The sequence below is a fragment of the Antennarius striatus genome, chromosome 17, assembly GCF_040054535.1.
Source record: "Antennarius striatus isolate MH-2024 chromosome 17, ASM4005453v1, whole genome shotgun sequence".
Taxonomy (NCBI): domain Eukaryota; kingdom Metazoa; phylum Chordata; class Actinopteri; order Lophiiformes; family Antennariidae; genus Antennarius; species Antennarius striatus.
Genome location: NC_090792.1, coordinates 9,769,131 through 9,786,329, shown reverse-complemented (window position 1 = coordinate 9,786,329; position 17,199 = coordinate 9,769,131). Strand labels below are relative to the sequence as shown.

The following is a 17,199-nucleotide window of genomic DNA, read 5'->3' as shown; positions in this document are numbered from 1 at the left end:
TGCAGCAGTGTCGAATTCAAAAGAGGATGAGTTGGAGTGTCAAAGTAAATTAGGCTCATGTTGCCTGATGTATGTTTGTAGGTACTTGGGGAGGAAGGATACTGGGATTAATAAAGGTTTCCCACTCTGGTAAAAGATATTTGATACTTGGTTCACTTCTAAAATCTGAACACACTTTATTGATGAAACTTCATCAGTAACGCCTCCCACCTTCAACCCAAGACCACATTCTGGAATTTCACTTCACTTCTTCCTCTTGCTTGTTTTGAGGAAAGTACAGTAATCACTGCTCTGTTATGGATTTGGTCTCTGCTCTATAAGTTATTGACAAAACAGCTGAAGTGGGTCTTGACATACAACAAGCGCTCCCACAAGGACGTTATTATTTCTAAGCTGAGCAAGACAGAAAGAAGAAAATCTGCTGGTGATTGTCGAAGCTTCCCCAACGTTACACACTGAGCCTGAAATCTCGCTATGTACCGAAGGATAGTGCTGCCATTTCTGATAAATGGCTTATTGGGTCCTGACCACATAACACATATATTCTAAAGTTTGGCTGACGATGAACAACTCAACAGATAAAAACCCAAATTATGAAGTCAAGTTGGTCGGGGGTGAAACGGTTTGGTGATGTGGTCTGGGGGCCTGTGATCTGGAGTGAGGCCAAATGATCCGGTCTCTCCTCTAAGGCCTGTTTAGTCACACAAACTGGCCATCGTGATTAGCATTTGGGGCTGGGGTGAGTCATCTCTGCTAAAGCCTCAACCCAGAGACAATTACAGAGTCACAGCGCCAACAGATACTCCATCATTACCTGTGGTTCAGCAGGGCACAGATCCTCCATCCATCCCCAGCTCTGTCACATGAGTCATGGCTTCTATTTTTAGGAGAAATCTTTTCTATCCATCAACCTATCAGATGTGCCTGTAAACAATGCAAATGGGAGTGTTGGCAGATGGTGAGCCAATTACCACACATTTGTACAGTAGCTCAAAGTGGTGCTGTTCAGCATATTTCACTTACAGTCTTTGTTGTGTGACAAGCTGTTCTGTGGCGTATTAGGCTCTTTGTCTTTGTCAGAGGTAATTTAAGACATTTCAATGTCAAGTGTGAATGAAGGAGGAGAAATTCATCCGATTTTTTTATTCTCTCAAAACATCTTTTGGTTTTAGAGCAGAGAAAGAAAGGTCTAATGAGGCATTGAAAGAATAACTGAAATATCTTAAAAATTGGGCAAACAGTGTGCAGCAGTTTCATCCAGTGAACCATACTTCATCAGTTCTATTCAACATATTGAGTGGTCTGCCAACTCCAAGATAAAATGTAGCACCATCCAAAAAAGGGAAAAAAAGTGTCAGCAGAGACAAAATACTAATTTTCTTTTATTATCAGTGTAGTCTGAGTGTAAATGGGACAAGGAGAGGCGAGAGACATTTTCAGACAAGATCTCAGGAGGCTCGAGTCGGAGTTCCAGCTGAAATGACTGCATAGAAGATAAAGTCGTGAAGAGGAAGAGGAAGGCAGCAGTGGGATTTCAGAGGTACAGCAGGGTCAGACTTTGGAAATAAAATGGTACAGTATTGCAGTGAACTGCAGAAATGTTGGAATGTGTTCACTAGTACTCAAAAGTACATAGAGGGAAATTCACTCTATTTAAATTATCCATCCAGTGTCTCATTCCTTTACCAATTATGTAGTTTAATCTAATAAATTTCCTTATCGTTGTTTCTGCATGTACACCAATAAAAAGTTATTTTTTTTAGTGTTTTTGCAGATGTATTTGCTTAAATAAATGTGACAAAATCATGCAGGATTGTAAAAGCTTGTTTGCTTTTCACATGTTTTGTAATTAATTTGGTGTGTCAGCACAACAGCAGGACTACTTTTTGCCCAGTGAGCTGCTGCTGTCAGATGTGTCTAAGTGCCATCTCAAGGCACAGCAGCAGAACCACAGTTTTAACACTCCAGTGTCAGAACCATTTAAAACAAGCTATCAGTGTTTACTGAACATGATGACACAAGAGTTTATTCTCCAGCAGCATCATCCACAAATATTCAACTGGGCAACTGCGTCCTTTCAGATGCTATTACACGTCAACCTCAAGACAGCTAATGGGAATTTCATCTGATGTGAGAATCCTCTCTCAGTCAACAGCAGTAATAGTAAACACATTCCTCTCCCATCTGCTGAATTTTAGTGTGTTCCCTCACTGTCATGCAGAAATTCTGAGTTTATCCAGAGTGCTGTAGGAGGTATTTAATGTGTGTTCCATCTCTCAAGCGGGTCTAAGCAGCCTCTGATAAGTGGGAGGCTCAAGAGGGTTTGGAGGGCATTAAGAAGTGGCACACAGCAGCGTCAGGCGATTCCCAACCAAGCACCCATTAGCATGATGTTATACATGCACATATGGCTTTATGCATCAGCCCCGATACAGGGAACAGAAACAATGGCTGCATTATTCAACGCTGCTTTTAAGTGTCAGTAACTCACAAACAAAGAGTGATGCCAGGAGAGGCACTGGCACTCGCTCAATTGAAAAAAGCCTTTTATTTCAGTCACAGAGATTCTCTATGGATGACGTAAATAATCCTGTCAACACACAGTACTGACTGCCAAAACGATGTGCACTTTATTTTCCAATAATGATGCATTTTTCAGTGGACTTGAAGGATTTTCATGTGTTGGTCCTTCTACTTAACAGGAGAGAGGAGACAAGCTAGCACACAGGAGTTGGTTACGTAAGAGATAGAACTCTACAGTGTGACTGTTGTGTTATCTTATTGACCCAACTAGGAAAGCAGCCCACACTGGCACTCAGCACACAGACACACAGGCTCAAACCTGACCTTGATAGTTGAGCCCATACCAGAGTGTAAGATAGAGGTTCCAGTGGTGTAAGTGGAGATGTTGTTAAAATGGTCATACTTGATAAAGCTCTAGGGCTACTGTACCTGGAGAGGTGACATCCAGAGAGTTTGGCCGGTCTGTGAAATCTTAAGTGCACACAAAAACATGGGAGTAGTGGCCCACAGACACCTCAGATGGAGGTAAGTCTTGAAAGAGGAGAGATCTCGCTGCCATGGGGCCTGACGGTACTTCAGAGAGGAGAGAGTGAGTCATGGGTAGCAGCAGAAAGGCAGCCAAGCTTCCTTCTGACCAGTAGAATTACAGCAATTCAGACTCCCTTCAAACTAAGCAGCTGTCGTGGTATAGGCAAACAGAGTGACGACAATGCTATTCACAGTAATTTCCTTTTTGTGTGATTATCAAAACTTTAAAATCATCTCCAGGATCTTGATTTTATCCATGAGAGTGAAGAGAACCCTCTCTGTTTCACATCTTTAAATCATCTGCATGTCATCGAATAGTCAGTGATGGGGATGATGGAGGAGATAATGAATAGCACTGAAAGTTACCTCCTCTTCTCTCATCTCTCCAACTGCAGGATTAAATATTCATCTATTCTCTGACACCTGCTATCATGCATCACAACAGTTTGTTCATGTAAATGCTAATTCAAAGAGTAAGCCAATTTACTCAGACATGTACTGTTTTTGTTATCTTTACTTCCGTTTTCCCTGTTCAGATTTAAAACCACTTCATGTCCTTTTCCCTCTTTTCAGATTTAAAAGCACTTTACAATCTTTCCCCCAATGTTTTCAGATTTAAAAGCATGTGTGGATAAAAATACCAAGAGATGATAAAAATGTAGTGGATATGAATAAGTGAATGGAGGGATATGATGTCTCAGAAGACGAGTTATTTTTCAAAGATGCTGTACTTGAAAAACGCTTCAATTATTAAGAAACAAAAAGCAAAAGAAAGGCTGTAAAAAGAAATGGCAGAAGACAAAAAGAAAAAATCCCCCTAAAAAATCACAACATATCAGTAATACCGAATGTGTGAGCTCATATTTATCAACTTATCATATACTGTCGCTGTATTGTAACATTAGAAGCCAATAAAAGATGTCAGCCTGAAAAACTTTCTTATTCACAACAAAATACTTAGTTTTGATGATGTTTGGTCAAAATCCATAGTTGTCACAGTTCTAGTTTCAGTTTTTCCCTCCTGCCATCCGTATTTTTCCTCTCCACTCCCACCTCATCAGCCCAACTCCATTCACCTGTCAGCAGAATTGCAGCTCATCCTAATCAGCCCTGCATATAAGCCACTCCTGCTTGTTCATGTCTTGCCAGATTGGTCTACTGTGTCATGCGAGACTTTCCAGCGGTCCCTTCCTGCCTGATCTAATGTTATTGACTCTGCCTGTCAAGTACCCTGCCTTCCGTCTTTGACCATGTTCTCTGCCTCCATGTTCCCGGTGTCTGTCTGCTCCCACAGCTACGACTCTTCTTCATGGCCCTGACTCACCCTCAGTCACCTCCCAACCGGTGCTTCTTCTAGACTACATCCATTACAGGACAATCTGGCCAGACAGGGACCCAGCAGACCCTTTCTCTCCCCAGTCTCAAGCCATTCATTCATTCATTCATTTTCTCAACCCGCATCATCCGCTTGTGCAGGTCGCGGGGAACTGGAGCGTATCCCAGCTTGTCTTAGGACGACGCCAGTGCACCGTAGAGCTACACACAAACATGCACACACACGCTCATTCCTATGGTCAATTTGGGACCGGCCAATTCACCTGAAGCGCATGTTTTTGGATGTGGGAGGACGCCATAGAACCCGGAGAGGATTAATGTAGACACGGAGAGAACATGCAAACTCCGCACAGAGCGTGACTCAAACCCGGAACCGCCTTGCTCTGTGGCGACAGCTCTACCCTCTGCACCACAATGCTGCCCCAGTCTCAACTATCTTGAGTAAAGACTATGCTCCAGCAGCACGAGACCCAGGTAGCTTCCAACATGGTGGAGGCTTGAAGTAGGTGCTGACTTCATTCTACAGTTGGCAGCCACAATGGCAGCAACAAGCCGCTTCCGCCACAGCCCCAGCCCCTCCTGTTCTGGTGCCAGCCTTACTGTCGGGCAGCCCTCAGTACCCCTGGAGTACCACCAACACGCTCCTCTGTACTGAGGGCTGGAATCCATTCCAACCACTCCAGATGAACTACCAGTTGCCCCATCCTTTTTGCCCTGCAGCACCACATCTTCACTTCCAAGGCAGCAAGACTCGCTTTCACCATCAGGCACCTCACTGGCGGAGCACATCTTTGGGCAAAGGCCTGACTCAGCTGTCTTCCAGGCCCTTATCAACATAGTGTCAAGGGACATGTTCAAGGGACATGTGTTCATCCATCTAGAAACATTCTGATCTTCTCCGGGTAAATGTAGGCACACGTACACCATTTCCATGACCACCCCTCAACCTGGTCCAAGCCGCTGATGTGGCAGCTGTCAACCACTGTCACTGCCAGACTGCCCCTTACCAGGTGGACCAGGAGGTGTGGTTGTTGGCTCGTTCTTTCCGAAGTTCTATGGGTCATTCCTCATTGAGAAGGAAATTAACCCTTTACCTGTTTGGCTCAAGCTTCCCCACATTTTGTGGGAGAGTCCACTTAAACTTTATCGGGAGAGTCCACTGATGCCTGCCTCCCAGCCACCACCACCTCTACAAATCATGGATGGGACACCTGCCTTCACGGTTCACCACCTACTGAGCTATCGTCGGTGTGGAAAGGGCTTCAAGGGGCTTCTAGCTTCAAGTATAGGGGTTACAGTGCAGAATAAAGTTTCTGCATTCCGGCCCGCCGGATCCTGCACGCACTGCTCATCTAGAAGTTCCATCGCCAGCACCTTGACCAGTCTTCTACAAGAGGGTGTGCCAATCCTGGCCTCCAGGGCTCCCCTGCATTTGGTGCTATGGAGGAAGATGAAGGATCATCCTCAGAGGAGGTAGTTTCAGGTACCAGGATGAGGAGGCTGGGATGGCGGCTTCGGAAGATTCTCACCTTCCCTCAGTTCCGTCAACTGGTGCTTCTGCCTCTTTGGACTGCTTCTCTGTTATTTTGCTTTTGGGTCCAATCTTCACACGGTAGTAGACAAGATGTTTACTTGACGTAATTCAATTTGAAGCTCAGTGAAGCTCGTCACCAAGCTAAAAAAAAGTCCAAATAGCCTTCATGCTAGTTTGATAAATTTGAATCCTTCCATGGCACACTTCAATTGTACTGCTTGCACTGACCAAAAAAAAATTTATAGAGTGAAATCAGTAAGAGGTACTCGTTGATGTATACAACAGGTACATTTAAAAAATTTTTTTAAAAAAACTTTTTTTTTTTTGTAGAATATAGATCAATACACATGTTCCAAATATCATACTTTTAGGCAAATCACCAGACAGATGATGTGGAGCTATTTTGTCTCACCCAATCACAAAATTCATTTCCATCCATTGAGGAAGCCTAAGAAAGCCATTGAGAAAAAACAGTTCGTAACACTGTGAGGCAAGCAAAAACTAAATCTACAATAGTAGAAAACTTGTTCCATTTGAAGTTACAGCCACACAGTTACTCATAATAATAATAACAGAGCTACACTGAAAGACACTATCAGCAGAGTTTTAAAAAAATTAACTGCTGTCAACGATTCAGGTATGAAATCAGAGAAAACTGAACAGCTGCAATTGTCAGCAAATCTGTACTTCTAGTATTGTGTTAAAGTTCATACATGGTTCTGGAATATTGTCTGTGAACATTCTAGAACACATCCTAGAACCAATATTTACCTTATGTTACCACATACCATACAGGCTACTGTGGTTATTACATTCGCCTTCAGGTATGAGTTGACTGCCAGGAATTATGAAATATTTATTGACCTGAATTAGAAAAAGGTGCACAAAGCCTGAGCTCTTAATGGAATAGGCAGGACATCTTAAGTCCTTCGGCAACAATTGATTGTGTTTTTTGAAAACCAAGTAGCCATCACAGCAACAGCCCCGACCCCCAAACCACTGAGGGGAAAAAGGGAAGACTTAGATGCACCCAGGGACTAGAGATGTTAGTTATTTATAGTCAGTGAGCTTTACCCCATCAGAGCAGAAAATGGCCTCTCTCCTCGGCTTGATTGTATTTTCCGACACACTAGTGCTTCTCATTTTGGATTGAGTTTCTTTTTTGTGTGCCACTTGATACCAGTTCCATATTCTGCCTGCTAAGCATGCCAAGCATAGCAAGCACACAAACAGGATCACAAAGACAGACGCAGGATGGGGCGGTGTGCATTAAAGCAGCACAAAGCTCGTGTGTGAGTTCCCGTGTGGGCATTTACAGCATGTGTGGAACCAAGTTCTGTCAGAAGAAATTTTTTCCACAAGTTCTTGAGGCAATAAGATGTCCTGCAGTTATTGGATTGTATTCCTTCGCTTCCTCTTTTTCGTGGGAGGAGAGAGACAGAGCAAGACAGCACTGCAGCACCTCCATTGCATGGACAGACAGCCTCTCTAATGGCTAAATACATCCACCTTTGTCTAACAGCCCACACAGTTTTGCAACAGATATAGTAGCATGAGTAAAGGTGTCTTAAGCTTTATAATCCATATGTTTCACAAAGTTGACGCCAACACTTTTCACATTGTTTATCTTTGACGAGGACTAGCTTTTGCTGCTGATGTCTTCCTGTGGATGGGGGCTCAGACCTTTGGGATGAAGCTGCCAGTGTTTTCCCAGTCAACAGAACATATTGGTGGCCATCTGCCTCTCTGCAAGCAGCTCCTCCACACTGCGCCAGGATACCCACCCACTGGGTTCAGAGACCATGGTCGCACCGCCCCCAAAGACCCAGCAGCACTCTATCATTTGGCCTCTTTGACATCTTAAGCTAGAGAATGGAAATATGAGAAAATAAGTGATAAAGTGCATCAATTAAATGTAAGATTGGGCGTTAAATTACAACTACATCCAAAGACAAATATGTCATCTCAAATCAATATTATTCCCTTGTTTTCTTCCACAAAAGTTTCAAATTACAAATCACCTGTTCAAAGCAAGATGGGTGGAAAAATCATGTCGTTCTCAAGATCATCTGTCTGTCGTCGCTGCATATGACTAACAAATGAGATGATGGATATTCCATCTGGCAGCATCCTCACAAGCAAAATCTACCCTCTTAAATGTGTTGCCTCCAGGCATGTGTAGCGTTACATAATGAAGGTCTTGCTGTGAAAGCCTCGCAGATACCCACCGTTACATGAATTACAGTATGCACTCCCTGTAGAGTGATGGCTTCTTAGAATACATGGAGGATATTGGAAATGCTGAAGAAACCGTGCGTGCATTATCATGTAAAACTAGCACATAAAATAGACACACAAACAGCCATGTAACACTTGTCTCTGGATGAAAACCAATTACAGTATTTGTTGTAGTTCTGATTTCATTATTGATTCAGATTCCTGGATAGCTGGAGAGACATTGGAGACAGGTTGACAGGTTGAGTATTTACATTACACAAGTGAATTGTTGCTGGCAAAGCACTTCCATTTCCTCTTATGTTGCCAACTGCTGACGTGAGACACTACTCATAGTTCAAAAACCTAGCAGCATCATTATACTGACGCATTGCAAGAGATTTATCAAGCTTCTGAGTACAAAGGAGACTGTTGACAGTCTTTCCAGGTGAACTGCAAGCTGAAAGTGTTTTTGACAAAGATGGAGGAATTATAGGAAATGGTTTGAGTTGATGCCAAGCCCATAACGTCAGCAGTGACATGCAGTTAGCCAAGAAAATGAAAATTCCACTGATGCAGACACTCTTAACAATTATTGTACATCCTGTCTCACACATCCCTCCGCTAATGTGTTTACCCAGCTTTGCATACGGGCAATCATTGGAGGCAGAATGACACAAGAGACGCAGGACAGTGGAATAGGATACCCATTCAGCAGTAAGCACACTCTTCACCATAATCGAGATGGTAGAAGTGACTCCTGCGGTTCAAGCCTGATCAAATGCTTTTTACAGGTGAGCTGTCACAGCGGTGGTAGAGGCATAACAAGGTATGTGCTGATTGAGGAAAAACCTCTTTCTCACTGGCTGTTCCCAATTACAGCCCGCAATCAGCTATCCACAGTATCATCTCCAGTCAAACAGCACCCATTGAAAGAGAGGCAACATAGGGCCAAGGTAATTCGCCTTGACACAGAAAGGACCCCTCATTATCCAAAAATTTTATTTGATTGAAAGCTTATTAAAACATTGAAGGCTAGTGCTGGTGCAGGTGTAGGATGAAGATCCTGAAGGGCTGACAGCTGTTGTCAAGAGATGCTTCATGACAGCTGATTTTGACAGTAAAACCAGTCAAAATCAATCCTATTGATTGCTAGGACACTGTTTTCAGGTAAGGCTTACCTTTCTGTAGACAATCATGTTGGGGGAGTCTTCCTCTGAATCAGTGGCGGACACACCTCCCTGGTCCTTGGATCCCTCTGCCATTTTCTGTTCTGCACTGTTGAAGAAATATATGAAACAGATTTAAACAGCGTCAAAAATTACCTGAAGCTGGGAGAAAATAAAGTTTGATCAAAATCATGGAGCAATTTTATTTTCCCTGGGAACCAGTATTCCTCTGGAGACCTTATCATGACATTCAGCTGCCAAAAGTATGACAGAGGGTGTCTGCCACTGCAGGATGGATAAAAAAAACTCAGGTAGGCTGATGTAAGATGAATATTAACTATGCAATAAAATCCACTTGCATACAACAGCACAGCGACTCTCAACTGAGAATTGCTACTGCTGTTACCATGGCTTACATGGAAGAAAGTGAAGCTCAAACAATTTCAAATAAAGCGGGATTATATGCTGAATTTTGAGAAAATCTATCCACATTATTAGTAATTTGTAACAACTGGATATTTGGTATTGATCATTAAATGAAAAGAGCAGTCTGAACAGCAAAAAAGGACCAAAACATTAAATTCATCTATTCAGAAGTTGTTTCAATAGGTACACTGTTCAAACAGCTAAATGTAACGGACACGTGGTTGAAATAGAATAAACACAAAGATCTGTGATCTCAAACAATAAATTAAAAGTAGCAAATCTCCAATTAAAATATTTAGCAGTTTAAATAGATAAATAAAAGTTTCTGTTTTGTACAATTAGTAGTAAATCTGCGATTCAAGTAGTGAATTAAATATAATTATTCAAACTCTTAAATGGCTCAAAGTACAATTCAAACGCAAAGCAATAGCTAAAGTGCTAGTTACCTTCATGAAAATGAGTCAAAAATCATATATGAACAGGTGAAGGAGTTAAAATTTAAACCATTTATGACTGAAACTTGGCCTTTTCTGTTATATTTAGATTTAGTGATATTAAAAGTGAAACCTTACAAGTACTGTATAAACAACTGTATATACTGTAGTGTCTTAAATGTGATGGACTAATAGTTTCAATAGATAGGTAAAAGTCATTGATAAACAGCTGAAAAAGTTAGGTTAACAGTTAATTTACAAATTGTCATATAGAAATAGCTAATGTGTTAGCTAAGCTCATAAATATTATCCGATCAGCTAAAAGTTTAAAGTAATGCATTAATTATTTAAACTTAACCTATATGGTGTTCAGCTTTGTGTTACACCAGATGAAGATTTCATCACGTTGTGTAAAAATGTATGAAAAACATGAGCATCTTTATCAATGAACACCTCCTGAACATAAAAAATGATATTGATAATGGATGCATCCTCACTCACTTTTAATTTTTTTTAATGCTGAGCCTCAGAATGTCTCCATTAGCAGCGATCATATGATGGTTACCTATGATCTGCCTTTTAACATGAACTCCTCCTGCTTCATTCTTTGAGAGCTGCTGTTAAGGGATTTATTTTCTACACGTTCTCCGGTACTGCATCTACGCCGTCTCTCCCATATCTCTCTCCCAGGAGAATCATTTCTGCTTAACTCAGGATTTCCATAAACTGCATTCAGCACTAGGCTTCAACAAGCCTCCTTAGCCCCATCTACCCATTTGTCACTGAGGTTTTCTTGTGTGGGTTAATCCATATTGTTCTTTAATTGTTCAAAGGAAAAGACAGATGAGGGAGAGGATTACATAGTTGGCCACATTCATATGTTTTGTAAAAGAGGATAAAAAGTACCAGGAGAGGAAAAAAATAAGCTATATAATGCTTTCACTGGGCCTCGCTATTCAGGATGACACCCTGATAGCACAGAAGCTACAGCCCTTACTTCTCTAAAACTAAAGGTAATTAATAACAACAATAAATGCCAAGAGTTAGCTGCAGGCAACAGATTTAGACAAGTAAAGCTACATAATTTGAATTAACTTCCGAGTTTAAACAGCTGCTTATAGTGTCCCTGGGAGAATGGGGTGTACATTGAAATTGTTTAAATTCACCCTTCCACCAGTTTGCACACATAGCAGACACGCAAGGTGGCCTTGTCACCACAGCTGAACACTTTAATATATTACACTGTGGAGCAGGGTGGTGCGCATGAGTGAATAAGTAATCATCCGCTCTCGCCTCACTGTTTGTTATCACTACCAGGAGTGCGGAGTCCATCACTTTCCATTGGCTAACAGGACCATGCTCTTTTTGAGTCTGAGCACAGTCGACAGCTAATCTTTGCATTTTCCCCAAGGGTCTTATAGAAAGGCTAGGCAGGATTGCACTGCACCTGCTAAAGGAAAACAATACTGTACCAGCAGGTTCCCAGTGGGCAGGAGGCGGTAATTCTAGAGACAACTTCCTCCCCATTGAGCTGCTTAAGCATGCAAATTGAACCTCACAGAAGGCCCATCCATGATGTTAATTGAAAGCTGGTGATGGAGTAGTGACACCAACAACCAGCGAGCACCATCATCCCCTGGACCACAGACCAGATGTGTGTCTTCACATGCACAACCTCACATTCAAACCAGCACAGAAATATTTGAGGAGGCAAACAGAAAAAAGACATAGCACTCATGTATTCACAGAGCAGAGCCTCCTGCAGTGGCTCAAATAAACAAGCCAAAAACACATGCAACTAAAATAAACTGGAGTTTGCACAAAGTGACACAAAGTCAGATACACTCGCATCCACAGTGTGACTGTGTATCCAAAAAAGCTCTGCTCAATCTCAGCAGACAAGCAGCCGAGAGCGTCGTAACATCTGTGACACCTACAGTCATGACTGAAGCGTTCATTACCTTAGAAACAACACGCCTGGTCCACTCCGCTCCCCCAGTCGACTCCCCTTTAGCAACGAGCAGCAGGCAGGCTCATGCTGGAACTGGCAAAGGGAGAGAAAAGGGGATGAAGAAGACTGAGTGATGAAAGCAGTGAAGGGAGAGAATCAGAGAAATGAGAGAAAGAGAGAGAGAGATGACTGGTCACTGCAGTAGTCCCCTATTCCTCCTCCTCCTCCTCCTCCTCTTCTCTCTTCACCAGTCCTGCATTACTCCAGCAGTTCAGAAGATCCTCACATGTGTGCACCTTGATCACACCCCCCCCTCCCAACACACACACATGCACACCCTCCCCCTCCTGGCTGCATGGGCACGAGTCTGAGCGAATGTGAAATGTGTGTGTGTGTGTGTGTGTGTGTGTGTGTGTGTGTTTGTGTGTGTGTGTGTGTGTGTGTGTGTATGTGTGTGTGAGAGAGAGAGAGAGAGAGAGGGAGAGGGAGGGAGGGAGGGGCCAGGGAGATGCTATGCAATAGAGAGGCAGATCAAGTTGGAAAAGGGGGGAGGGATGAAGGAATTAGTGAGAATATAAAGATATAAATAGAGGGAAGGGAGAGAGAGGGAGGCTGCGTGTGTGTGTGTGTGTGTGTGTGTGTGTGTGTGTGTGTGTGTGTGTGTGTGTGTGTGTGTGTGTGTGTGTGTGTGTGTGTGTGTGTGTGTGTGTGTGTGTGAGAGAGAGACAGGGAGAGAGAGAGAGGCCAAGTGAGAGCAATGGAGCGGTGAATGTAAAGTGAGGAGGAGAGGCTGACGGAGTTACACACCACAGCAGCGCCACCGATGCTGAAAATGAGAAACATTTCATTAGGAAGGTATTGAAATGCTAATATAAAAACAAGTTGCTGTTATTGAGCACACACAGACGCTAAGCTATAAATATATATTCCAGAGCAAGCATTGCTTTTCATTTTGCATCCAGAGTTTCTTAATTCCTTAAGAAGGAATGAACAGAAGACAGAAACATTTCCATAATTCATATTTATGTGTCTGAAGCTTTTAGCCTCTCACATTACTATAAATTCCATTTTTGTGCTTCAGGATGGGGAGGACTCGTTCTCTTTCTAGCCTCACTCTTGTATTTTTATATTTCACTTCTTCCCTCTACCTTCAAGGGAACTCTGGAACCATTCAAGCTTAAACGGCAACTGAATAAATGAACCTTTTTCCTCTGCAATAAATGAGATCCCAAAAGCCCCCCAGGCAAGACAGTCCAGGAAAACATGGCATGGCCAATTTGTGAATGCATGCATGGAGAGCAAAAGCGCAGACACAGATGTTTGTGTTGACAGAACCAGTTCACCAGTTACCCTGCTTTCTTTCCTTTAAGATGTGTTCATTTTTTTTCCAGCAGCGTGTTATTATCCAGGCAGAGGTCCTGACCCCGTTGACATCCCTCCTCTCTGGCTTTGAAAACAGTTTCGCAAACTATTCCTGCAAACGAAACTAATGAAAAGCCCAGGTCTTATTATTCAGGATGTTTCTTCAGACCGGAAGACAAGACAGGAAATCGTACAACAACTTGAAACTGCTGTATTTGGTAAAAGTGGTAACCAAGGGAAACCAAGGCCACACATCAGCATCGTGGTGCACCACTTATAGTGTGAAACCATTTGCTGGCCCACAATGCCTACACACCTCAATTCTCTAAGAGGTTTCAGCAGGGAAATAGCAAGATCGAGTATATTTCCACCCCCCACCCCACCCCGCCCCCCTCACATCATTAATGTGTTCTCCTCTGTACATCTAGTAACACTGCATTGACCTGCAATCAGCATATCTCCCCATCACATGAGCCGCCCTGGCATTAAGGAGTGCATCATTAACAAGGTGATAGACAGGCAGACAGACACTAATCTGGAGATTAAAGCAGCGGCCCCGCCCCGCTTTAATCTGCATTAATGCTAAATAATTGACCACGTTTGTTCACGGCCACACCGCTGCCAGAGAGCAATGGTACTGACCTCACGCAGGACACCAGCTTGCATGCGAACTGTTGTATTGTGCATTAATTAGCCGGACAGATGCACAGAGCGAGGCTGGTGTTTACATGTGGAGACGTTCGATGCTCTCTCTCCAATCAATGTGGAAGATATTGCTGGAAGGATAGCTTCAAAATTTTTAAATGCCCCAATTCTATTTTCCCTTCTATTTATGCTGCCCTTGTATCTTCTTTTCAGTGTAGGACATGAAGGATGGAGAAATTAGGTTGCAAACTGTCAAATTCCTTCATTCCTACCATGAGGCAATGTGGATGTGTGTCATCTGATCGGATTATTTATAGCAGCATAGCCATAACTCTGACTCCATTCATTTGTTGAAACTATAATCACCGCCCATCTTCATCCTGGTGTCTCTTAGGCTGTCTTCATCCATCAAAGAGTAAATTCTCTGTACATTTGTGGAAACACAACATCTCTGATGAACACAGCGGATCAGCAAGTAGCCACCACCTGACCACTGACAGTTATCTATTTACTACATTTATAAACATTAATTTCCTTTTTTTTTTTGTTTCAAAATAATCAAGATTGGTTTAAAGAAACGTTTTCTTTTTCTGCGTTGATTATATCAGTTGTCCGGCTTAGTCACAGGAAGTCTGCTAGAAAATGAAAGTCTGTGAGGCAAAGTGAAATTCAACAAAATAGCTTTAATAGATAAAAACATCTTTACACATCACAGCTCAATGGAAATGGAATCACATGCTGTTACACATGTTGAGAGTGAAGGTGCAGGGTGGTATGCAGTCCTGGGGGCTTGTGACTTAAGAGCTTTGTCCTGCCTTATCCCCTGTTTTATTTGTCATTGATAAGCAGGAATTACAACAAAAGAAATTGTCTTAGAATAAGAACGAAGGTGCAAATTCTGATGAATATCAAATTCTCCCTATATACAGTTCCACAGTGAGTACAAAAGGAAACAGTTATGAGGCTTAAATAGTGACTTTCAATTCACACTACAGAAATCTCTGTAACTGAAGTTAAATTTACACAATATAATAATAATGTAATATGTAATCATATTTTGAATAGTACCAGTTTCATCTATTGAGCCAGGATGAGGCCTTTTAACATGCTATAGATGAAGACGGAGGTCGGCTCCATGTAGCACGTCCGTTCATCAGCTACAGAAGGAAACGCTGGAAATAAACATTAAAAAAATAGAATTTTGGATCAAAAGTAGTTAGCTTTCTCCAGTTGATTTTTCATAGATGTATAATCTCTCATATAGCTGTTTGATAATAAGCACATGCATGTCTCTAACTGCATATGCCAGTCTCTTTATTCACCATTAACATTATCATAAATACTACATGTCATATCCAGGACAGAGGTGAGAAAATAAATGTTCACATCATCTGTTTACAAGTATCTAAATAAATGACAAAAGATGAGTTCCATCTTTGTGGTACCTTTTTGTTATATATTTTTTTTACAATAAATTCTTTTCACTTGCTTGTGACCAGTAGTCCTACAAGTTATACTTGCTGTTAACCTCCAGTAATTTTATATTTGATTCTCTTGTACAACTTTATTACATAGGAAGTACAGACAGGCACTTGACCTTCAGTGTTAGTTATATGCTACGCAAAGGGTCTCTCTGTCCCTGTCTATCTATACACACCACTACTGAAAATGCATAATATCTTATGGGGGGGGGGGGGTAACATCATCATCATCTCATGTTGTTTAGTAATAAATAATCAGTGTTGTTACCCCAGAATTTCGAAAACACAAGTATGTAAACACAGCAACTATTTAAGAAAACACGTAATTCTTGGAAAGTCAAACCTCTATTGGAGGTTTTCATCGGTTCTTGCGAGGATGAAGGCTCTCTAATTGTGTTGGAGGTTTTTAATTTGATATTTTGTAATTAGTTTAGTGGCATGTCTAAATGCGGACAGTAAGTTTATATCCCTTTAGGTTAGTTTGATCTTGCGGTCTCTGACATGCAGGGATACCAACGACCCATTCAAGTCGACACAAAGCATATTCATCAATTTTAAAATAAGGATACTGCATGCTGATCGTAACGGACACTCTGCTTTTGTCTTATTTTTCCTGTTCTGTCTCAAAAATAACATCATCTTTCATGGTATTTATACCACTGATCCATAAGGCTGAGGGAGGATGACATGTAAGTCCATGTTGGCACTGTTTGTTTCAAGTCCAACAGAAAGGCCTGGTGAGTACTTCTGTTGAAAGTGCAGCAATGAACACCCAAGTGTGAGACCATTTGAGCAGAGATCAGTGTCTGTGTGCATCAGTTCATGTCGATGGTGTTAAAGACCCACTCTGTGAATTTCTTGAGCTTGGCTGAGGCGCTGTAGGACTCCTCCAGGAGACGCTGGTTGTCCTCCCTCAGGCTTTCCACCTGAGCCTGCAGCGATGCCTTTGCATCTTGCTCCTGGTTGTGACAAGATTTTTGGGAGCGATTTGATATTTGATTCACAAATTGGTTAAATCACATATTTTCCTACTTTATAAGTAAAGTACATTTTAATCTAACTACTGAATCGCAACTCACTTTTTTCAGATTCTCCTGCAGTTCCTTTACCATTGACTCCAGCTGGCTGACCTTTCCCATCACGCCTGGACTCTCTCTGTAAAATAGACAATCAGGTTGTTCGTTGAAACAAACCGTAAGAGAAGAGCAAGAGTTAATCTGATCAACAGTCACACATGGCCTTTGCAATAAAGGGTTAAGTTACTGATTTTATTCGGAGCAAAGGATTAATTAGTGGCATCAGCTGCTGTGATGTCCCATTGCAGTGAAATCTGCACACTGCTGGACACTCATGGATTGAAGTGACTATTGGTACCAGTCCATGACTCAAAGCTTCTTACCCAGGCGATGGCTGTCTCAGCGGGGCTGCCTGAGGCTCGGCCTGCTGGGGGGCAGAGGCTGCACTGCTCTCAGCCAGGGAGGTCTCTTCTTGGGCAGCTAGGAAGACCAGTCTCTGCTCTGAATAGGAAAGCAGATAAGATATACAGTACTTACACATGGAGAGTAAAACAAACACAGACAGACAGACAGTGCCCTCT

The 17,199-nt window shown here is 42.2% G+C and overlaps 2 protein-coding genes across 7 annotated transcripts in view; both read right to left on the bottom strand.

Annotated features, from left to right (window-relative positions):
- LOC137611032 (regulator of G-protein signaling 6-like) overlaps positions 1-13,557 on the bottom strand; it is a 41,619-nt gene extending 28,062 nt beyond the window's left edge. For 2 of the 3 annotated variants that reach the window (XM_068338999.1, XM_068339000.1), the window contains exons 1-2: positions 12,125-12,421; positions 9,316-9,412 (exon numbers count right to left, since the gene is read on the bottom strand). In XM_068338999.1, the coding sequence (XP_068195100.1) occupies positions 9,316-9,399 (84 nt within the window). In that variant the 5' untranslated portion in view covers positions 9,400-9,412; positions 12,125-12,421. Of the gene's footprint in view, positions 1-9,315; positions 9,413-12,124; positions 12,422-12,921; positions 12,941-13,464 lie in introns of those variants that run through there. The other variant, XM_068338998.1, reaches the window with a different exon arrangement.
- A 1,227-nt stretch (positions 13,558-14,784) lies between these two features.
- Positions 14,785-17,199, bottom strand: part of LOC137610521 (signal-induced proliferation-associated 1-like protein 1) — a 35,219-nt gene continuing 32,804 nt past the window's right edge. For 3 of the 4 annotated variants that reach the window (XM_068338121.1, XM_068338124.1, XM_068338123.1), the window contains exons 19-21: positions 17,002-17,119; positions 16,682-16,757; positions 14,785-16,561 (exon numbers count right to left, since the gene is read on the bottom strand). In XM_068338121.1, coding sequence (XP_068194222.1) covers positions 16,418-16,561; positions 16,682-16,757; positions 17,002-17,119 — 338 coding nt within the window. In that variant the 3' untranslated portion in view covers positions 14,785-16,417. The remainder of the gene's footprint in view (positions 16,562-16,681; positions 16,758-17,001; positions 17,120-17,199) is intronic. The other variant, XM_068338122.1, reaches the window with a different exon arrangement.